The sequence below is a fragment of the Phalaenopsis equestris genome, unplaced genomic scaffold (genome assembly GCF_001263595.1).
Source record: "Phalaenopsis equestris unplaced genomic scaffold, ASM126359v1 Scaffold000002, whole genome shotgun sequence".
Classification (NCBI taxonomy): domain Eukaryota; kingdom Viridiplantae; phylum Streptophyta; class Magnoliopsida; order Asparagales; family Orchidaceae; genus Phalaenopsis; species Phalaenopsis equestris.
This window is the reverse complement of record NW_018164444.1, coordinates 78,488,718-78,513,677: the sequence shown is the minus strand read 5'-3', so window position 1 is coordinate 78,513,677 and position 24,960 is coordinate 78,488,718. Positions and strand designations below refer to the sequence as shown.

General features: G+C 32.9%; 1 protein-coding gene across 5 annotated transcripts in view; it reads right to left on the bottom strand.

Moving 5' to 3' along the window:
• LOC110025960 (protein HASTY 1) overlaps positions 1 to 24,960 on the bottom strand; it is a 115,618-nt gene that overhangs the window by 51,874 nt on the left and 38,784 nt on the right. For all 5 annotated transcript variants that reach the window (XM_020726707.1, XM_020726789.1, XM_020726874.1 and 2 more), the window contains exons 10-11: positions 2,842 to 2,904; positions 2,474 to 2,755 (exon numbers count right to left, since the gene is read on the bottom strand). In XM_020726707.1, coding sequence (XP_020582366.1) covers positions 2,474 to 2,755; positions 2,842 to 2,904 — 345 coding nt within the window. The remainder of the gene's footprint in view (positions 1 to 2,473; positions 2,756 to 2,841; positions 2,905 to 24,960) is intronic.

Sequence of the window (24,960 nt, the reverse complement as noted above, 5' to 3'; positions counted from 1 at the left end):
GTGGTGCAGCACTAGCTTTTACTTCTGTTGAAGGCCCGTCACCAAAGAGTAAGACGATACTTTGGCATATGTCTGGTTTGATGAAACCAAAAGTATATGTTAGTATCAAAACACACTCTATTTACATGTTGGAATTAAAAGAGAGGCAATCAAATTAGATATTCCTCAAGATTATTCTAATAAAATTGACATGTTTTTAAAAGCACACTCTGTTTATACATATGAATTCCATTTGGCATAACAAATGATAAAACCAAATGCATGATTGAAGTATTTTCAATCAAAAAGATTTAGTAAAAATCTTGAAAAAAGAATGAGATGCTAAAGTATCAAATGATTCGAATTAAACTCTAGTAGGTTTATTTCGAATAACAATTGTGCCTGTGATAATATCAAGCTATTCGTTCTTTTTGTGATAGAGCATAGACCCAAGGCTGAATATTCAATTGTCTGATTCAGACATGGAACAATTATCATCGACTGTGTTACTTTTTATCAAGCAAAATCTCTTTTAGGTGGTGCAGACTTGCTTTTACTTTGGTTGAAGGCCCTTCACCAAAGAGTAAGTCAATACTCTGGCATATGTTCAGTTTGATGAAACCAAAAGTACATGTTAGTATCAAAACGAAATTCTAACCTATATGATCTCCCACACTTCACAAAGTCACTGACATTAAGATTGCTCCAGCAATTGGTTAGTTCAGATTTCTTCCAATTTGAGATTCAGAACTGAGATGTTTGCATACTTCTTGATCCTTCAACACTCTCCTATTTCTGGCAATAATTTTCAATTGATTGCATAATTTTTTATATTTCCAAATTTATACTCATTAATTTTAGTATAAGTCAATTAAATAAGAATTTGCGTGATTTTTTTTTTTTGCATTTTTTATTCAATTCAAAGTAACTAATAGTTGTTAAAAATAAAATTTTGATTTTATGAATTAGAGTGCCTTTGAATGATTTTGTCCATCACATTGTAGATTTGCACTGGAAAACCACCGAACTTAAGGCGTACTACATTAGCATTCCTACTTCACAAACCCAAGTTTGATCACAAATACCAAAATTTCAAGACTGATAATTTTAGCAATCAGATATTAAAGTAAAACAAGTTCTCTCCATGTCTTTGAATGCTATAAACAAAACCTTAACCACCCCCAAAATCACAACTCCACCACCAAACAATCCTCCAACCCCGAACCAAACTTTCAAACAATCCATGCTGAATTGCTTATTGATTTGTCTAGGTTCTAGAGTAAAACTGACGAAAAAGTCAGCTTCTCTATCACCACGCTGCGCGACATGGAAAAATATTGCTATAAAATGGAAACAAGAGGAAGAAGGCATGCATGCTTAATGTTATCCTCGGCTTCTTTCTAGTGGGCAGAAAACTGACAAAAAAACTCACAAATATCTAAATTCTTGCAGCATAGACAAAAGAAAATCATAGCCCCTTCAATAAGGACTTCAAATTTGGACAATGAAAAGATCAATAGTACAAAAGCTATGTATATAAGCACAAGATATGGTGATAACCACGAGAGATGTACGAATTTCCACCAGCGTACTGGTCTAGTTTCAGGTTACAATTAACCGTGAGATTCTACCATTTCAAACTGAAAGCATCAAAATTCAAGGACAAACTATAAGATGACAACATTAAAAAATATTAAAACAAATGTGGCAAATTATTAAAAAAAGAAGAAAGATAAGGAATAAATAATAGTTATATCTACAACATGATTAAGAGATTAGATGTAACTGCACCACTGACCCTAATTTGATTTTTAAATTTCACGTTAAAGAATGAGGCAACAGCACCATTGTTGATCAAGGAGCTTTAAGGACATTATAGAATGTAGCAAAACAAGTAATTAATGCATTACATAAAACATTAATAGAAATTTGCTAAAGGCCTACCATGGGATCACTTCTGTTTTTGGATTTTGTTTTTGTTTTTACTTAAATTTTAAAAAATTAATGTGCCAAAATAATCCCCTAACGATTTACACAAGGTCATTTCAGTCCTAGAGTCTACAAAAGTGACGCATTAGTCCACAAACCCTTTTATCTGGATAGGACTATTTTAACCCATAATAAAAGAATCCAGTTACTAAATTGGCACTTTTATAGGCTATGGAACTAAAATAATCCCTGCAAAAAGTCACGGCACTATTTTGACCTTTTTCTCACATTTAAAAACATGTTTGTTTACTATGTTTTTTGCATGTTTTAATTTGTTGGTTTTTAAAAATAAATTAGTTTGTTTTTAAAACACTTAAAAACACTCAAACAATCTAAAATTTGTTTTCAATATTTTTAAATAATACTAATTATATTATATTATGCCAAATATGTTTTGTTTTAAATCAAAACATACACAAAATAAAAATAAAAAATAAAAAACAAAATCAAAGGCAATCTCAAACGGCCATCAAGTAAAAAAATTGAAAAGATTACAAACTCATACCAATCTAGAACGATATTGACCAAAATCACTCCCATCAAATTCATCACTCCATAGTTCTAGAGTTTCATTTGATAAATATCCCGGTGTATTACTTTTCTTGATCATTCGTTGGAGAGATACGTCCAAAAGAACGGCACAGATGTCATCGTTAACAAAATTTGGCAACCCTTTTTTCTCCTTATCTGACTGAGTAGGGACAAGGCCCGGATTATCAACAGCAAGATTAGGGTCCTTCGTTGGTAAAACATACCTTCCTTTGGACACAGACTCTCTCATCAATGTCTGTTATAGGCAGAAATCATCCCAAATGACAGATAATTATGAAAATGGGGCTCAAATGATAGTACTACAGAGAAAAGTATACAGACCAGCCAAAAAAGTAAAGACTGGAAATGGAGACCGAACTTGTAATGTTGAAAATAGCCCATCATCTGGAAAGTACAAATTAATCTTCTTAGTCAAGATCATCAGTTTTTACGAATTAAAAAAACAGAAAAAAGCAAACCAGCAACAAGAATTACAAAAATATAGATTTGAGTATGAACTTTATTTTTCCCAACGGAAGTAGGAAATCAATGATAGTTTTTCAAATGAAAAAAACATAATACAACTGCATCAATAACACAGATATTAGCTTCATCATAAAGAATAATAGTTAGCTTGCATCCTGTTTGTAAATATGAAAAGATCAGGGGTAATTATGTCCATGCACTTTGGTGAAGAAACCGAGCATCCAATCAGCTTAGAACCGTCGGGCCACGAAAATCAAATCTCAATAATGAAATGTAAATCAAACTTGCTATATCTAGGAATGTTAAAAAAGATGGTTGTGGAAAAAAATTGCTACAAAAATTATGCTGTTACCACAGAAATATGTTTGGCAAAAAAATCATGATAATGCTCCCTTTATTCAAAAAGGAGAGGAAAGCTAGAATGTCCAAGACTTTGTAAAAGGGAACCTCATACGAGAGGATAGCACAAGCATGTTTACAATAATCTCCAAACCATTCCCTGCCACCCATACCGTACAGTTAATGTTGTTCACATTCTGCACTCTAAAGCGTGATTTCCTTGTTTCAAGGATCACTTTTTTTCACATGATAGCTCTGATGGACATAAGAAAGCAAATGAAATTATAATCTAAGAATGAAATAGCTATAGAACCAAAAATCAGTCTACCATAGTGATGCGGGTTGGTTGGGGGAGGGGGGGTGAAAGAGGGTTGGTCAGCTCCCTCTAGGCCTAGGGTTGTTGCCCAATTGGAGTGGGCCCACTCCTAATAGGAGTTGATCTATTCAAGTGTTTCTTTGATGTCTACGCCTAAGTTATTCTGTGATTTGCTTTGGGACAGCCATTAGCGTCTCCTTTTCTCTTTCTAGGGTTGTATCCTAGAATTCCAAGTGGTGCTTCGACTATATCTTGATCTTCAAGTGGTGTGTATCCCCTTCTATCCTTTTCGTACTCTCTCCTACATAGATTCCCTTCACCCACGCTGCATTCCTGTGCTGCCACCTTGTGGAAGCACTTCCTCCTTGTTGCCGCCACCTAGAAAAACTCCTATGATTGTTTCCAGGTTGCTAGCCGCCCGTTGCCACCATCCTGGAGGTTCAAACCATAATAAGCACCACCTAAACCTACATCCAACCCTAGTTCTAGTGTTGTGTTTTCATTTTGTCGCAATTTTATATTTCCAAGCAGTTTATTGTAATTTCAAACTTTGAATTCAATAATAAGATTTATTTTCTCTTGGGACTTTGTATAATGAGTGCAGTGAAACCTCACGCATGACACCCAAATGAGTGCTTGGACATCTGTCAGCTATTTGAAATAAATATGGGAAATTTCAAGTGCACGTCATATTTATTAGGGAGTATTTGTTAACCATATATACTCTACAAGTAAAATCAAGAAATTGATAAAAAAAGCAGATGATAAACGCAATATTATGCACAATTAGATCAAAATGCTTCAACTACAACGAAAGTCGAACATCATCTAGTTCCAAACCGACCACATCGATGCACTCGAAACATTAATATTAACTAAGGTAAATTACATCATCCCTAGAATTGTTGCATTCTGAAAGAAACAAAAACTTGGTCAAGGAGGCAATCACACAGAATTTTGATGAATGAGAGCAACCAATTCTTTTTCTAAGCAAAAGTCAACATACATTTGCTGTTGAAATACAAAAACATCTACATAAATTATTATTTCTACTATAAAAAAATCTTTTTCGTTATTATAACTTAAGTTTTAAAAGTTAAATTTATAGTTACTTAAATTAATATAACCATTTAATTTTATTGCACAAACAACAATACACCCACATATACTCACATACAAACATACACATGTATATATGTATGTATGCAAGCATGTGTATATGTGTTTTTGTATTAAATTTTAATTAGAAAATTTTTAATTTAAAAAATTTAAATTAAATTAATCAATTAAAATTTAAATTCATGCTTTAATGATTATTATATATGGAATTATTGTTTAAAGAAATAATAATTATTACTTTTAAATAAATTAAAATTATCACACACACATACACACACATAGAAATCATGTAAAATTCCCTCTCATGCACTATGTGATGGTGCTGACCCATCTCGTCCATCCCTCACATAACATTAATCAATTCCTTTTATGGTTCTCTCATATTCTCTCACCTCTTTAGTTACACCAGGCTAGTATCTCAATCCCTACCTCAATCATGTACCTGCTTGCTCATTCTCTCCCTAACTGTCTCTCTTGATGCCCTTCTCTACATTTGTTTCTCATATTTGACTGCCCTCCTCTTTAATTCTTAGCTGACAATTACCTGAGTGTAGATCAATCTTAAAAAATAGCGAAGTCCCTTACAATTGATCATCAAGGTCATAAATCCTTGGCACAGGATACTTTTGATTGTGAGCTTGTTTATTTCTAGACAATTAATGCATAACCTTAAATTTTCATCTTTCATCGTAACAAAAAGCATCGAGGCTCCCTAAGGGGAAATGCTTGGCCTAATAAATATTTTCTCAACTAAGTCCACTGACTTTTTAATTCTTGTAGATCATTAATTTTCATTCTATAAGGTATCTGTCATTGGTACTGCACCTGATTTAAATCAATAGAAAATTTTCTCTCTTTAAAGGCAAACTTGAAAATTCATTTGGAACGATTTCTGGATACTCCTTTACTATGAGTATATCGCCCTACTCTTTTTTTCATATTTTCAATGACTTAAGCCGGAAAACCTTGATATCCTTTTGCTAACATTTTGAAAGCCTTTAAACTCGATATCATCATGGATAAGATTTTTCAATCTCCCAAAAAAATTGAATTCTTCTTCTCCAAGGATTTTGAATTGGACTCTTAAGTGATTAGATAGGCAATACATCTCAAGAATAATTTTAAATTCGGTTAGTAGTAATACTATCAAATTTGCCATCAAACTTTTATCACATCTGGTCAGATTCACACAACAGCTTCTATCAACAATTATGCAACCTGCTAGGCAAAATGAGTATTAAGGCATCAGACATCCTGAATGAGTCCAACCCTTAAAATTTCACAAATTCTTCAGCGATAAACGAATGTGATGCTTTAGTATCAAATAAAATTTTAACCAATTTATTGTGGATAGATGTCATATCTATAATAAGAAGAATATAAAAACCAAGTGTAAAATAAAAATTTGATAGATTTAAATAAAGCAAAAAAACTATATGTATTAACGTCAAGAGAATCATTAGCTTCATATAGAATCAGTGAATAAACTCGAGGCACCGCAACCTGACGGGTTTGACTCTAAAGCTTGAGCAGATCCTAACAACTCAGTTGACATCTGCCTGTCAGAAGTTCCTAGAAAGGTGGAACATCAGCTCTGGTATCAAGCAAGCGTATCTAGCCCAAGTTAAAGCAAGATTTTGCAATGTGTCTTAACTAATGGCACCAAAAAAAAGTGTTGGCACCCTATAGACATTCTCCTCTGTCTTCCCAAATTTGGCACAGGTGGTCACACTGCTACTGTTGTCAGTGTCACAGTTACCAACTCAAGGCAACTTCAAGTTAAATTTCCCAAAATGCATAAACAGAAAGGCATGCTCATTTTTGGACCACTTATCGCCTCTCCTCTTTTGAATATCTCTACGCCTCATGCAGCCAGCAGATCAATCTCTATCATCCTCACTCTCTCCGCTAGGACTAAGTAATCCTCAATGTTCAATGAATTTAAAGTTCGTTTAATCACATTCTTTAACTCACATAAAAAATGACAAGGCTTTTCTTTTGCATTAGAGATCAACTATGGGGCATAACTGAATAGCATCGTGAAATCAACCTCCTTTCGCACAATAAAACGATCACCTTGCACTAGTCTGCAGAATCTATCATACATATGTCGCCCAGCCGATAGTAGGAAAAATCAATCTCAGAAGATCTTCACAAAATCCTCCCATTGAATTAGTTTTTTTGTCATCCCTCAAACTTCTTCTGTAGTTGCCCCTACCACCACCACTCTGCTTCTCACTTGAAAGCAAAGGTGGCCAATGTAACTCCTCTCTTAAGAGCAGGACATAACATCAATGATATTTTATATCCTCAATAGTCAGTTTGCAGCCTCCACTAACCCTCCTACTCTTGAAAAGAGCGGCGATATCATGTCCTAGAATAGCAATAAATATTTATCCATTGTTGTTGTCCCACTAGCCTTGGCCTAGGACTGAGAATCCTTAATCAATGGTGTCACTGCTACAATCAACTGTGCAAATGTTTCCATGGGGACATTAGCACTACTAAGGGGATCAATAAGTACTTTGCACACAAAATTTCTGTTGTTCAGCCAGTCTAGCCTCCCTAGTGTACCCGTCTATATCCTCTCGATTCATATGCATTGCCCTCAGATATCAAAATTTTATAATATTTCAATAACTATAAGAAATGTTATTTAAGTTTCAACTTTTTTATGATCATTTTCCTGGTAGCTCTATATTTTAGCGTTTAAAATATCAAGGCGAAAACAGTCAGATTGAGAGAAAAATACATAAAAATTTTCATTTCATAATTAATCTAATCCGAAACATAAAAGAAAATTTTTGTTTCATAAAACTTTCATTTACAATCAGTTCGTATAAGTATTAAATTTTTACAACTAACATAATATAAAAACTGAAATTATATACCTATCAATTTGAGCTCTTCGTCATCTATATACATATTCTCTAGAATCCATTTATTTTGAAGTTTATTTTCTTAAAATATGTTGGCTGGTAAAGATATGAGATAAACTACTCATTGGGTGAAATTTCATAATAATCTTTTAAAATTTTAATTAATTTAACTTAATTATTATAAAAAAAATTATTGTTACGCCACTAGTTTCACAGGTGTTGTTTGATAAACCCCGCACCGCCTGCGGGAAAGTATATGAAGACTCATCCCCACATTTCCCTCCCATTCGAACTCAGTAGAGGAAGAGAAAGAGAAACATATAGCATGAAAGCTAAAGGGAAACAAGTCGAGGAAAAAGAAAAGAAAGAGAAAGAAGACAAAGTGGTATAAGAAAAAAGATGAAAGAAGAGAGAAGGGGAAAAGGAAAGGTGTGACTCACCTCGTACGTCCATTTCCTCATGTGAGGGTGCCTCATGCGGCTCACACATCCTCAATTGAACACCTGGAGACTCAAGCGGCTCGGGGAAGCACTCCTCACGCATTGTTCAGAAGTCCAGTGCAAAGGAAGCACGGATGACTGTCCCATGCCCCAACTAAGTGAAAGGAAGAAGGGGAAAGCATGCAGCTTGTAGGAGCATTTGACCAAGAGTTCTAAGAGAAGGAACGAAACACAGAAGCATTCCTGTGTGTGTAAAATACTCGCTTAGCCGAGCTTGTAACGCTCACATTTCAAGAAATCAAGTAAGTTCAACAAAGTCTAAAAGTAACTCCAATTCAGCACACCTTAGAATGTGCTCAAATTAATTTTAAAAAACTCTACGCATAAAATCGAGCAATTTAATATAAAGCACTACATGTGAATTATGAATAGTTTGGGAAATATAAATGTTAGAAGTTATATGTTTTATTAACTTGGTTAACTCTTAAATACTTTAATTAACTCTCCCTAATCCTCTCAGCACTATAGCCCACCGCGTTGTTTTCGGTCCAGGGGTTTCATGACATTTGATTCCTCTTGATTCCATCACCTCTCCCTCAACTGATTCTTCATGTCGCGTCTCTAGAAGGATCCTACGATGGAGTTTCATTTAGTCCCTTATAGCAAAGTCGGGACCCGTGCTACAGTGCAAGGGCAAAAAGCCGCGAGCAGGCACAAACCGAGCGGTAGTTCTGAGGGCTGCAGGCATCGATTTCAAGCTTCGGGGTAAAATCCAAGGGTATGAATCCCTCTCTTGTCATTCTAAGCATTCATTTCCTTCTTCACACATCTGTTTTAACTTTTCTAGCTTTTCGTGCAAATATCAATTCTAGTAGCCGTCGGAGGCGCCGATTTTGTGCTGAAAGTGTCGTGATTGGTTTGTGATCTTCTTAAAATATTTTAGCATTAAATTAAGGAGATGTAAGGTTTGCAGTGATAAAAAGGAGGAAAAGTGAATTTGGTGATTTCGGAGAGGCGAATTTATACCGAAAAGCTCTTTTAAGGTATGGTTTGGCAAGTACCTTTTTTTGTTAATGCATTTTGTGTCAAATTTTAAGCAATCATATGTTGTCTACGAGCCCCAAGTTGTCTATAAGAGGAGGTGAGCTCAACATGAGCATGTGGGCAATCGTTGTATGCCTGCTCCATCAAGTCAGATAAAATACTCTTGAGTAAATTTAAGAAAAATAATATTTTATACATTTTCATATGATTTTTATTTAAACACATATGCATTTAAAACTTCCTGCATATTGTAAATGACTACCTACAATTGCAAGTATGAACGTACATGTGCTTTTCTTACAATACATATAATGTGATGATTAGACTGTGCTACATATGACTATACATATGTGAATTTTTTGTAGGTATTCATTTGTTATGTTTCATGCATATACATCTGCTACATGTAGTCTGATAAATATTTGATGCAGAAGTGATGATTTAAATGTCACGAGTAATAATATGGGTAGAATATTACATGAGTGATTGCAAGCACAATATATAAGGACACGATATTCCCGACTCTTAATATTTATACAAGAACAAAACTCTCAATACCGTTGGCATTGGACAATGACAAAACGTTAGGGAACCATGGGTATCAACGAGGTTTTCAATAACTGTTATGTTGGGAAAGTGCAGCCTTTATCGATAGTTTATATCCCCTTTGGGGAAAGGTGACGACTCATGGATAAAGAACATGGAAATAGTAGAACTTTAAACATTAAATAAGTGATATTACAATGATATGCTAAAAGATGAATATACTATGAACATGCTTAGGATCATGTTTTTTTTTATTTTACTTATGATTTCATGTTTAAGATCTACATGTTATACTGCAGTCTTGATTTTTGTACTTGCTCTCTTTTCATGTTCTCTAATATGCTAGCATGTTATGCTTTGGGTATAGAAATGTATAATTACATACGATCATGCAAGTTTTTTTAATATAAAAAATCTTATGTTAACCCTGATTATTTCTCTGAGCTCATTGTTGTTCATTCTTCATTGTTATCTTCCAGGTAGGGGCAAGGAGACGAGGCGAGTAGTCAGGTGTGTCATGATAGTTTTTGAAAGCTTTGTACATATGTTTTGGGTACATATTTTTTTATTATATTAGATTCAGCAATTTTGCATAGTTTTTATGTTTTGAATGATATGATTTCCATACTTCTTAATATATATCTGAAATGCAACATATCAAGTAAGTAGCAGCTATCTAGTTAGACCAATTCATCACACACTCAGTCTTGATTATAAATGTCAGGACGAGGGCTAGTGAGAGTTGGTCTGACCAAATTGCCAGTCTCGGTGGCACCACGATTAACCCTATTATGGGGGTTAGTTGGAGTGTAAGAGAAAGTGGTATCAGAGCATGATTATTGGATAAAAAAAATAATTGAAGCGTGCTACATTTAGAAGAAGTAAGAATGAGAACAAAAATGAATTGATTTATACAGAACTATAGGTTGATGAATTTGATGGGTAACCCTTACGAGTAAAGGTGTCACGTGTGAAAGATAAAATTATTGTACGATAAATTGCATGTGAATAATAAATTGTGCCAATACATATAAATATGTTTGGAGAAGAATTAAAAAGTATGAAAGGATAGTCTTTAAGGTCGGGTGCAACATGAAGTTAGATCTGAAACGTTTTTGAATAGAAATGAAAATTAGAACAAGACAAATGAGGATGCCAAAGCTAATGAGTTACAGGGCATTGTGCAGCTAATATCACAAGTGATTGATAAAATTTCTACTATTGAAAGATTCTCCACCAGTATAAGGCCTAAACCTTAAACTGGGACAAAAGTGGATCTACACTTGAAGATATTTCAGACTTTCAAGCCACTTGCAGTCAAAAGTGTTAGTGGCCCTGCTGTTGTTGAAGATTGGCTTTTGCATATCGAAAAAATTCTAGATTGTATGATTTGTCTAAGAAAAAAATTGCTAATAGCTACCTTCATGTTAGAAGGCGAGGTAAGAAGGTGGTGCCAGACGCAGTATACATAAAAATTTCAGTTGACAACTCTTCCACAGATTTAATGGGAAGAATTTGTTGAAGTCTTTAAAGATTGTTTCATTCCGCCTTAAGCCAGGCTAGCACTATAAGACAAATTCTTTAATCCAACTTATAGTCCAAGACAGTTATGCAAAATGAGGCAGAATTCACTTCTCTATCTAGATATGCATCCCACTATGTCAACACCCAAGAGAAAAAGTGTCACAGATTTCTGTGTGGTCTCAAAGATTAGTTGAGGTTGGCATTAACTCTATTTAAAATCAACGATTTCTCTGTACTAGTGAAAGTGCAAGAAATATTGAAAATGAGCTTACCTTTTCCAGTCAGGAGTGGAAACCTCAAGCAAGCAAGCGCAAGGATTTTGGCAAAAAAGAATACTTCAAAAGCAAGAAAATTAAATTAGAAGAGAAGCAGAAAAAGCCTCAGATAGAAAAACCAATTTGTGAAAAGTGTGGAAAAAGACAATTTGGGCAATGCTTGATTAATTCCAAAAAATGTTACAAATGTGGACAACCAAGACATTCAAATGAATTGTCCACATAAAAAGAAGAAAGACAGCAGACCACAGACAATCCAAAGGCAAGGACAATCCAGAAAATTTTTGGAAGACATTCATCCTAGCATAATTCAATTTTTAGAAAAGCCTTTGATGCAAACAAAGCGTGAAACTTCAAAACGCATAACTGAGCAACCAGTAAAAGCCCAAGTTTTTGCAATTACCCCTCAAGAAGCCAAAAAATCTGAAGAAGATGCTATAAGTAAGCTACAAATTCAAAATCACCCTCGCACTGTTTTATTCGATTCAAGTGTATCGCAATCATTTATTTCTGATGAATTTGTTGCCAACTTAGATGTTGATATTATGTATTTTACACATAATTTGTGTTATTATGCTTTCAATAGAAAATGTGTAGTGCATGTTCATATTCATGATAAGAAATTGTCAATGGACTTGATTATCGTACCAAATCAGAACTTCGATGTCATTTTGGGGATAGATTGGTTAGTAAATCATTTTGCTACAATTGAATGTTGAAAAAGGGGTGAAGCTGAAATCCTCTGGTGAAAAGCTGTTTTATATTCTATGTGATCGAAATGCACAATCGACCCTGATTAGTGCAATAAAAGCTGGGAAGTATTTCTGAAGCGGTGAACTGATGTTCTTAGCAAAAATAGAAGTGTTAAATAAAGATGTACGATAATTGAAAAATATCTCTATGGTTTCAGAATTTTATGATATATTTCTAAGGAACTGTCAGAACTACCACCAGCACGAGAAGAGTTTAGTATTGATGTGCATCGGGAACGTCTATAATATTCAAATTTCCTTACAGGATAGCTTTGAAAGAATTACAAGAATTGAAATGTCAGGTGCAGGAATTGATCAATTTTTATCAGGCCAAATTCATTAACATTAGATTCCTCAAGTATTGTACATCAAGAAGAATGATGGATCCATGCGATTATATATTGATTACAGAAAGTTGAACAAAGTGACAATCAAGAACAAATATTCTTAGACCTGGATCGACGATTTGTTTGACTATTTAAAGGGTGCAACTGTATTTCTGCAAATTGATCTGAGATCAATATATCATCAGATCAGAGTCAAGGAGACACATATAACTGAGAATTATTGGTATATCTTTTGGCTTAATTAATGCTTCCGCAATTTTTATGGACCTGATGAATCGAATTTTCAAGCCGTATGTGAATCAGTTTGTTATTACTTTTATCAATGATATTCTAATTTTTCAAGAACTGATGAAATCATGCCAAGCATTTGAAGATGGTTTTGGAGCTGTCAAGACAAAATCTGTTATATGTAAAATTTTCGAAATGTGAATTTTGGTTGCGAAGCATTATATTTTTTGGACACATTATCAGTGATCGATAAATTTCAGTAGATCCTAAAGGTGAACACAATTGTGAAATGACCTACTCCAAGGAATCTTACAAACGTACATAGTTTCCTTGGTTTGGTAGGATATTATAGGAGGGTCGTTAAAAGTTTTTCATAAATAGCTATGTCGTTATACAAGTTGATGAGAAAAAAAATTCAGTTCGAGTGGACTGTAGAATGTGAGCACAATTTTCATGAGTTGAAAAAACATTTGACTAATGCACGCGTGTTAGCTCTTCCGTTAAGCACAGAAGAATTTTAGATTTATAGTAACGCATCATTAAAAGGCTAAGGTTGTGTTCTAATGCAAAATCAAAAGGTTAGCTTATGCATCCAGACAGTTGAAGCCAAAGGAATGGAACTATCCGACGCATGATCTGGATTTAGCTGTTATGGTATTTGCTCTCAAATTTTAGCGACAATATTTATATGCCATGAAATGCGAAGTCTTTTCTGATCATCAAAATCTGTAGTACATTTTCACACAAAAAAGAACTAAATTTGAGAAGCAAAGATGGTTAAAGTTGATAAAATATTACAATTTGGATATACAGTATTGTCTGAGCAGAGCAAATGTAGTTGTTGATGCATTGAGACATAAATCCACAGATAGTGCAAGTTGGATTCTTACTCAAAGGCCAGAGTTGATGAAAGAAACTGATGTTCTATAGTTGGAAGTTAGAAGATCAAGTGATATGGGTTATTTACATCAACTGACAGTACAACAAACTTTAATGAATAGAACCAAGGCAACACAAAAAGTTGACAACGAATTTCAAAAACTCATAAAGCAATGTTAATCAGAAAAAAGGATGGATATGATTGTTGATGAAAATGGCATTATCAGATATAGGCTGCAGTAATGGGCATCTGTTGATTCTAATTTGAGAGGAAAAGTTTTACAGGAAGCTTATCATTCAGGATATATAATTCATCCATGCAGCATAAAAATGTATAAAAATTTGAACTTGGTATGAAGAATGATATTGTTGAATATGCAACTCAATGTCAAGCATATTAGATTGTAAATGCTAAGCATTAGAGATCCAGTTGATTGCTACAATCATTGTGAATGCCTGAATTGAAATGGGAAAAAAAATGTTATGGATTTTGTCATGAGATTTTCTAGATCCAAACAGGATCCCGACATTATTTGGGTCATTATTGACTGGTTAACCAAATCAACTCATTTCTTGCCAATCAAGTCGATAGATTCAGTAGAAAAATTGTCATATTGTATCTCAAAAAATTATCAGATTGCACGACATTCCAAAAGTCATTGATTTTTACAGAGACAGAAGAATTATGTTCGGGTTGTGGAAAGACATTTATCAAGATTTGAGTACGCAGTTACATTGCAGCAATGTATTTCATCCATAAACCGAAGAACAATTACAAAGGACAATTCAAGATTGAAAGATCTATTAATACTTTGTGTTCTCGACTTTGTAGGGAGTAGGGAAGATCGCATTCCAATGATCGAGTTTGCTTACAACAATAGTTCTAGCATCCAAATAGCTCCTTATGAAGCACTGTATTGCAGAAATTGCAGAACTCCAGTCAATTGGATTGAAGTGGATGAACGTTAAATGTTACATCCCAAGATAATTGATCAAGCCATAGAGAAAATCAGATTAATCAAAGACAAGTTAAAAGCTGCTCAGAATCAACAGCAAAAAAATATGGCCCAAAGCACAAAAATGTTGAATTTGAAGTTAGAGATTTCGTATTTCTGAAAGTCGGGCAAATGAAGGTACAACTAGATTTGGTCAAGGAAGCAAGCCAAGTCCCAGGCACATTGGTCCTTTTGAAATTATGAAAAATATTGGTCCAGTTGCCTACAGATTAGCGTTATCTGTAAATATGTCAAGTATATACGATGTGTTTCACAATTTCATGTTAAGAAATGAATTTCAAATTCAGAGCAGAGAATTTCACATGAAGATATTAAAGTACAGAAAATATTTTATTGAAGTACAGAAAATATTAAAGTACAGAAAATATTTTAGTAACTAATGTTAAGAAGCTCCAAAACTGACAAATTCTTTTAATAAAGTGGAAGCACAAGCTTGGAAAAGAAGTGATGTAGGAAAAAGAAATGTTACGAAAATAACATTTCTTTTCCAATAAAGTCACAAATTTCTAGGACGAAATTTTTATGAGGTGAGAGTTGTAAAGCCCAAAGTTCGAGAAATTCTAAAACTACCTAAAATTTTACACCACTCAAAATGTGCTTGAAGCAATTTTATAAAATTCTACAAATGAAATCAAGCAATACGATATAAAACACTACATGTAAATTATGAATAATTTGGAAAATATATGTTAAAAGATATATTTTTTATTAACTTAATCAGATCTTAATTAATTTAATTAATTCTCCCTAATCCTCTCAGCATTGTAGTCTGCCGCCTCTCACGCCTATTAATCATAACTTTCGGTCCAGGAGGTTCCAAGGCCTTCAATTTCTTTTGGATTCCTTCCGCTCTCCCTCAACTGATTCTCCCTGCTGCATCTCTGAAGGGATCCTGCGAAGGAGTTTTGTTCAACCCCATGCAGCAAGGCCACGACCCTTGCTACAGTACAAGGGGCGAACAACCACAAGCAACAGTTTTGAGGGTTGCAGGCAACAATTTGAAGCTTCAGGTGAAATCCAAGGGTATGAATCCCTCTCTTGCCATTCTAAGAATTTATTTCCTTACATTTCATTTTTTACTTTTGTATCATTTTTCGTGCAAATATCGTTTCTAGTAGCCATCAGAGGCGTCGATTTTGTGCTGGAAAATTTGTGATTGATTTGCGAGCTTCTAAAAACATTTTAGCCCGACATCAATGAGGAGAAGTAAAGTTTACAACAACAAACAACAAAGCCTTAACCCCACTACGTGGGGTCGGCTACATAAATCTTTTTTCTCCATTGCGTCCTATTTAGCGTCATATTTTTATTTAGTTCTAATAAACTAATATCATTTTTAATACAATAAGCCCAAGTCTTCCTAGGTCAGCCTCTGCCTTTCTCAACATAAGTCGAGTCTAAAACATCTACTCTCCTAATTGGATCATCAGATGGTCGATGCTTAATGTGACCAAACCATCTAAGACGAATTTCTCTAATTTGAGATGATAAAAAGAAGAAAAAATGAAATCGGTACTTTCGAAAAGGCGAATTTATGTCGAAAAGCCTTTTGAGGCATGTTTTGGCAAGTACTTTTTTTTTGTTAAAGCATGTTATGAGCCAAATTTATAAAATTATATGTTGTCTGCGAGACCCAAGTTATCCATACAAGGCGGCGAACTCGAGACAAACGTGCGGGCACTCATCATATGGTTGCTCTGTCAAGTCAAGTGAAATAATCTTGTATTAATTTAAAAAAATAATCATCTATAGGTTATCATATGATTTCTATTTTGACACATGCATTTCAAACTTCTTGTATATTGTAAATGGAAACCTACAATTATAAGTATGAATGCACGTTTATTTTTCTTACGATACAGATAATGTTATGATCGGACTATGCTACATATAATTAAGCATATGATATGAATTTCGTACAAGTATTCAATTATGTTTCATGCCTATACCTATGATACATGTAATGTCTGATAAATGCTTGATGCAAGAGTGATGACTTAAATGTCATGAGTAATGTTGTGGGAAGACTATTACATGAGTGCTTGCAAGTAAATTATGCAATGATGTAATATTTCACACTCCTGATATTTATAAGAGAACGAAACTCTGGGAACATTAGGGATTAGGCGGTGACAAAACATTAAGAAACCGTGAACATCGGGGGGCTATCGATAATTGCTATGTTGGAGAAGTCCAACCTTATCGATAGTTTAGATAATCTTTAGAGCAAGGTGACAACCCAATATGAAAGAAAATGAAAATAGTTGAACCAAATACATTAAAAAACTGACATTAATATGATATGTTATAAAATGACATTGCTATGATAATATACTATGAACATGCTTACGATCACTTTTTTATTATACTTATGATTTCATGTTTACAATTTACATGTTACACTGCAGTTTTCATTTCTATACATGTTTTTTTTTCATGTTCTCTATTATGCTAGCATGTTATAATTTGTGTATTCATATATAAATTCATATGAGCATGCGTGTTATTTTTTTTTTATGTATAAAATTTTATGTTGGCTCTAATTATTTCTCTGAGCTTGTTGCTCATTCTTCATTATTGACTTCCAGGTAGGGGCAACGAGCACCGGGGCGAGTAGCTATGTGTTTGTTTGTATAGCTTTTGCACTATAGCTTTGGGAGCTTTGTATATATGATTTAGGTACATCTTTTTTTATTATATTGGATTTAGCAGCTATATATAGTTATTATGTTTTGGATGAAATGATTTTCATGCTTCTGAGTATGAATTTAAAATGCAATGCATCACATATGTTGCGAAAATCCACTTAGACTAATTCATCACCTACTAAGTCCTGATTATAAAAGTCAGAACGAGTGTTAGTGATAGTTGGTCTATCCAAATTGTCAGACTCTATCACAAAATGATTGACCCTATCAGGGGGTTTTAGTTAGGGCGTGACAGAGCCCCACCTGCCCGGTACACGTAAATAAGGCAAGGCAAAATGAAAAAAAGGGCTTTAGGTAAGAGCATCATAAACCTAGTGGGCTACTGCAAACGTTGTCTGTGCCAAAGTGCAAAACTGGAAGACATTGCTATGACACTTATGATTGGGCTCCCATGATTAGGCAAGGTCATAATGCGATATGGGTGATTATTGATCATCGGACTAAGTTTGCACATTTCTTATCTATTAGATAGATTTTGTAGATAAGCTAATTAGAATTTATGTAAATGAAATTATACGGTTGCATGGAGAACCAAAGCCAATTATTTCAAATAAAGAAAACAGATTCACTTTCAGACTGCAGAGAAAAGTACAAGAGACTTTGGGTACTCAACTGACATTCAGTACAGCTTTTCATACCCACATAGATAATAAATCAAAAAGAACGATCCAAATCTTAAAAGACTTGTTTATTAGACTTTGTCTGAAAATTGGGAAATTTGCATACCTTCGATAAAGTTTGCCAACAATAATAGCTTCCAGGCCATTATTGATATAGCTCCTTACGATGCAGTTTATGGAAGAAAATGCAGGACACCTCTTAGTTGAACAGAAACTACTAAAAAAAATAATTGGTGCATTAGTTGATTAAACTACGGAGAAGATTTTATCGATTTGTGACAAACTGAGAGAAGTTTAAAATAGGCAAAAAAATTATTATGATGTTAAGCAACGGCCAGATGAATTTGAAATGGGAGAATAAAATCTGGGACATGAAGCCAACAAAACATTGGCTCATATAAGATTTTGGAGAAGATTGGAAACGTGGCTTACAGGTTTGCCCTACTAGCACATATGTACAGGTTCATAATGTGCTTCATATCACCATACTTTAGAAGTACATTGCTAATGAGGCTAAAAAGCTAATCAAGGAACCCATAGACATTCAACCTTATCTGATATTTATAAAAGAGCCAGAAAGAATAAAGATTATGATTTCAAGCAACTCAAAAGTGGAGAGATTTATTTTGTTAGTGTATTATGCAATCACGCAATAGAAAGTAATGCTAGTTGGGAAAAGAAATTTGATATGAGAAAAAGATATCTGCAAATTTTCAATTGATGTATAAATTATGCTATTGTACAACAAATTTTGATGTGAATTTTTTATGAGAGCAGCTTGTATTAATAATCTTTTAAAATTTTAATTAATTTAACTTAATTATGCTCTTAAAAAGAATTTATTGTTATCACTACTACTACACAAATGTCGTTCGATTGACCCTGCACCGCCTACGAGAAAGTATACAAGGAATTATCCCCTTATTTCCCTTCCAATCAAACTTTGCATAGGAAGTGAGAGAAATAGAAAGCATTACAGATAGAGGAAAAGAAATTGAGGAAGAAGCAATGAAGGAAGAAGAAGAAAGAAAAGAAAGAAGAAGAAAGAAGGAAGAGAGAGGGAAAGGAAAGGTATGACTCACCTCATACATCCATGTCCTCATGTGAGAGAAACTCATGCAGCTCACAGATGCTTACACAAGTGCTCGATTGAACACCTAGAGGCTCGAGCGGCTTGGAGAAGCATTCCTCACGCATCATCGACAAGTCCCAAGCAAAGGAAAAGGGAAGAGAAGCACGAGTGACTTTCCCATGCCCTAACAAAGAGAAAGGAGAGCGTGCAGCTTGTAAGAGTACTTGGACGAAAGCTTTGAGAGAAGGAATAGGCCGTAGAAGCATTTTTGCGTACGTGAAAGGCTCGCTCCACCAAGCCCCACTTGCTCGGTGCACATAAACAAGGCAGGGCAAAACATAGAAAGGGCTTTGGGTTAAAACTTCACAAACCAAAATTTATTTTTTTTAAGTTTTAAGAGTTTTGTGAACTGATTGAAGAAATTTATGAAAATCCTTAAGTCTAAATTCAAAACTTTGTGTTATTGAACTTTTAGCGTTTCAATTGAAAAGCATCAAGCAATAAAGGAAGAGAGGACTTTGTGGTGGGGAGAGAAATTCTAGGTATGAAACCCAAGTTTAATATTTAATTGTTATTTCCAAATAAATTACTCTAATATAAATGAAAATTTTAAAACTGAGTTTTAAAAGCATAGTTATGTTGCCCTAATGCAAATATGCCATAAGAAAACGACAATTTTTTATCCCACTAAATGGAGTCGACTACATGAATCCTTTTTCTCCATTGCGTCCTATTGAGTGACATGATCTCATTTAATTTCTAATAAATTAAGATCATTTTTTATACAATAAGCCAAAGTCTTTCTAGGTCTACCTCAGTCTTTCATAACATAAGACGAACCTAAAACATCTAATCTCCTAACCGGATTATCAGATGGTCGACATTTAATGTGATCAAACCATCTAAGACGACTATTTCTCATTTTGTCTATCACTGAAGCTACACCAACCCTATCACGGATAGGATATATTCGCAATTGATCTTTAAATGTAAAGTCACTCATCCACCTAAGCAGTCTCATCTCAGCAACACTTAACTTAGTTTTATGCTTCTCTTTTAAAAGTTTTATGCTTTTTATGCTTCTCTTTTAAAGGCCAACATTCTGCGTCATAGAGTATTGCAGGTCTCACTAACATCTTATAAAATTTTCCTTTCAGTCTAACCATCACTTTTCTATCACACAATAAGCTCGAAACATTCCTCCACTTCAACCAACTAACTTGAATTCTACTCATCTCTATCACTATTACTTTGAAAAATAGAACTGAAATATCTAAAACATTCGCACATTTTAATAATTTGATCACCCAAAGTTATAACTCGTCACTAGAGCTACTACTACTAAAAATACATTCCATGTATTCAGTTTTAGCTCTACACAAACAAACGCCTTTAGACTCCAAAGTAGACCTCTATAATTCAAGTTTTTTTTCTGAGTTCTTTCTGTAGTCTTATTCACAAGAAGGATATCATCAGCAAAAAGCATACACCAAGGTAAATCCTCCTGTAAATGTCCAGTGAGAGCATCCACAACTAAACAAAAAAGATATGGGCTTAAAGCAAATACCTGATGTAATCCAACTGAAATAGGAAAATATTCGGTCAATCCTCATTTTGTTCGAACATAGTTAACAACTCTAGTATACAACCCCCTTCAATGACTTGAATATAAGTCAAAGCAATAAAAATCACATGTAGATCCTCTTTATTCTCCCTATACTTGTCCATTAAACCTCTCAATAAATGTATAGCGTCCATAGTAGACATGGTCGGCATAAATCCAAGTTGTTTATGAGTAATCTTTGTAATGCATCTTAACCTATGTTCAATTACCCTCTATCATAATTTTAAAGTATGAGACATCAACTTAATTTTTCTATAATGAGTAATCTTAGAAAATGAAGACCAAAATACCCTTTCTCCACTCCTCAGACATCTTTCTAACATTTAAAAAAATATTAAAAAATTTAGTAAGACAAGAAACTCCCAAATCTCCTAAATATTTCCACACTTCAATTGAGATAATCGGGTCTTACAGACTTTTCACCCTAGTTTTCTCTAAAGCGGTAAAAATGAAACATTTTCTTAATATTAAAGGATATTAAAATCGCTAAGGATGATCGTATTTTCAGAAATTTCATTGAAAAGTTTATGAAAATAACTCACCCACCTATGTTGAATATCTTTTCTAAGAAAAGCACTTCATTATTTTAATTTTTAATACACTTTACTTGAGTTAAATTTTTATTTTTCTTTTTACTTTGTTTGAGTGGTTTATACATATATTTTTCACCCTCTTTAGTATCTAATTTACTATAACGAACACTAAAAACAAAATTTTTAGCATCACAGATTGTTCACTTAGACCCCCTACGGGTCATTTTATAATTTTTCCAATTCTATAAGCTTTTAAATTTAAACTAATTTTTATAACATAACTTCTTATATTTTATCTTTTCATGAATATTATTATTTCATCACTAACTATTTTTATTTATAGAAACTTTTCCATTTGATTCACCAAGTACATCCTTTGTCACTTGTTTCATAGTATCCTCATTTTATCCCACATAGAGTTTGCTTCTTCATGAACATCTCAAATCTTGCAATCTTTAAGTTTACTAAGAAAAAATAATTTGCATTATGACTTTTATGGTTCCCCCATCTAATTTTATGACAATGATTCCTAGTATTAATTATTTTACAACTCTTCATTTTAAAATCCATAACTAATAATCGATGTTGACTACTTAAATTCTCACTTGGAATGACCTTACAATCTTTACATTCCCGACGATCTCCTCTTCTCATAAGAAATAATCCAATTTGTGTTTTATTAGATCCATTCTTACATTCCCGACGATCTCCTCTTCTTCATCTCTTTTCTTGAATAAAATACTAATAATAATAAAATCATACGCTAAAGGAAAATCTAATATTAGTCTACTTTCCTCATTAATCACTCCAAAATCATAGTCACCATGAATATTTCTAAAATCTTCTACCACTCTGCCGACGTGTCCATTTAAATCTCCTCCAATAATTTTTTTTTATTCAAGAGGCATCATGTGTAATAATTCTTCTCTGTCGTTCCAGAATTTTTCTTTAGAACATATATCTGAATCTACTTGACAAGCACAAGCACTTATATTATTAAAAATCTTAGTATCAACAACAATCTAAAGGGCTATAATTCTATCTCCAATTATATTAGATTTTACAACATTATCTTTAAAACACTTATTTATAATTACACATGCACCATTTATAATGTCTCTTACCTTAATACCAAAGTTTAAAATCTAAACTATAAATATCTTTAACATTTTCTCCAGCCCATTTAGTTTCTTGAATACATAACATATTTATCTTTCTATGAATCATAATATCACCTAATTCTATTAATTTACATGTAAGAATATATAAATTCCAAGACTTTATCCTAATATTAGTTTTATGGACTAACTTTGTTTACCCACATTAATTTGTAATGTAGAAATTCTTTCTTATTGGACACTACACCCGAACGTCGGTGTAGCAGTAATTACACACTTTTCACTGTATTCAAGTCATACATTCCATCACTTCCAAAGAACGTCGTAGCATTTAGATAAAGATGAAAAGGATTCATGTCATGATTTTTCGATGAATTTTATACTAGTTGTTGATTACATAACACAACCCTCCATTTATGACATCCGGGGCTTAGGAACCGGCAATGGCAGTGTTGCAAATATGACAAACAAAATTTACGTAATCAAAAGTTTTGAAGTTCATCGATTTAATTGTAATATATTATTATTTGCAACAAAATACAATTACAAATATTGTAACAAATATATAATTAACAATATTTAAATATTAATAATAATAACATAATAACAAAATTAGAATTGAAAGAAAGATAAAAAATAATATAGACTAATAAAAGTAAATGTGTTACTATAGGTTCATCAAAGAAGTAAACTACCTAAGAAAAAGGCAACAAACTGACTATATAGGTGGTTAAATATGTTTTAATTTTACAATAATTTTGTTTATTTATGAAAGTAATTTATATTTATTTTTGCTACTTCTAGCATTTCTATCGAAATACAGAAGTATAAATATAAGAAAATAAATAAAATATGATATATGCATGCATATGGAGTCATCTCTAGCTGGTACTAGTTGGGGAAGCAATGTGTTCTTTCACGAAATAAAAATACAAATGAACGTCCACCATTTTGATGAGTTTGGAAGAGAAAAACGTACATTTTTTAAAGTATACGTTTAGACGGTGACTCCCAAAAAGGAAAATTGAAATATAAACAAATGAAAGTAAACAGAAAACTGATTTTTTTATTGTTCCTTTTTATTGCTCAGTCGTTTTACTACTGACAACATTTTTACAAAAATACTTTTAAATGAAAATTATTATATTTAGAAACATTTGTACACTGTGTAGTTTAAATCATACTTTCAGCAGCTAAGATTTTTCAAACTCTGATAAGTAAAAGATAGGTAGTTATATTTTAGTTTTTAATACATGACAGTTGTAAATATAAAACATATAAGAACTGTCGTAAATTAATGTTTTATAACTAGAAATGACTTTTTTTTAGATTTAATTTTAATTATGAAATAAAATTGTTAAATAATTTTTTCTTCGTCCGAACGACAATTATCGCCTGGGTAATTCCAAGCTCTCGGGTGGACTCGTGACATAAAAAACCTTTAAATTACAATAACTTTTATTTAAACAATATTTTATATAAATATAGTAAGCAGTAAAAAAACCGTGAGTAAGAAAATCAATTTTATGATTACTTGAATTCATTTCAATTGCAATATCTGTTAGTGAGAGTTACCATCTAAACATATAATAAATATATATTTAATATCTTTCAAAACCCACCAAAAATATAGGCAACCCATTCCATTTATGTTTGCATTTTACATGCACGATTACATTATATCAACTTTCAGTATCATTTGAGGGTGACTCCACATATGCATGAATATATCGTATTTTATTTCTTTTAGCTAACATTTGAAAACATGAAATTTATATTTTAAAAATATTAAATAAAAGAAAAATAGTTGCAAATTTCATAACTAATCAGAACAATAGTGAACTAAAAACATAATTACCCCTGATATCATTTTTCCTTGTAACAATCATTTAGTGTAGTTATAGTAATGCATTGGATTTTATTAACTTTTACTATATTCTTGGTAAATTTTTCATCTTAAATTTAACATAAGTTACCTAGACATTTTTTTCTTGTAATTTATCTACTTGAATTATTATTTGATATTCCATATAAGTACTTAATTAGTTCAACTTTGTAAATATTAACTATTCAATCAATTTATTTTTAAGAAATATAATTATAAATTACAATTAAATCAATTAAATTTTCAAGCATTTTAATTTGATAACCTTCTTAGGTTTTTTTTTTATGACATCTAACTTATCCTAAGCTACATAACCATAAAAATCTGTATTTAATATTATACATTTCATTTTTTTCTTTGGCCTTCCCGCCAAATTCCTAAACAAATTTTAACAAAATTTAAGTTAAATATAAGGTTTCTTAAATTTCTTCAAAACTTTCTCATAAATAATAAATCCTAAAACCCTAACTTCCAAATTGAAAATTCTCACCTAAAAATGTCGAAAACCCCACTTACCTTCACTGATAATTATTTCCCCTTCGATCAGAGTTAATATACGCTCGGTCTAGCCTCTCCTTACACTCGGAGTACACAAAACTCGCTCGAATTCCTCTCGTGCAACTGGGGAAAGCTTCTCATTTTCCCTTTATCCCTTGCATAAGAAATAGATGCAAACCCTAAACCCCTGTACAAGCTCAATTTCCACCTTTA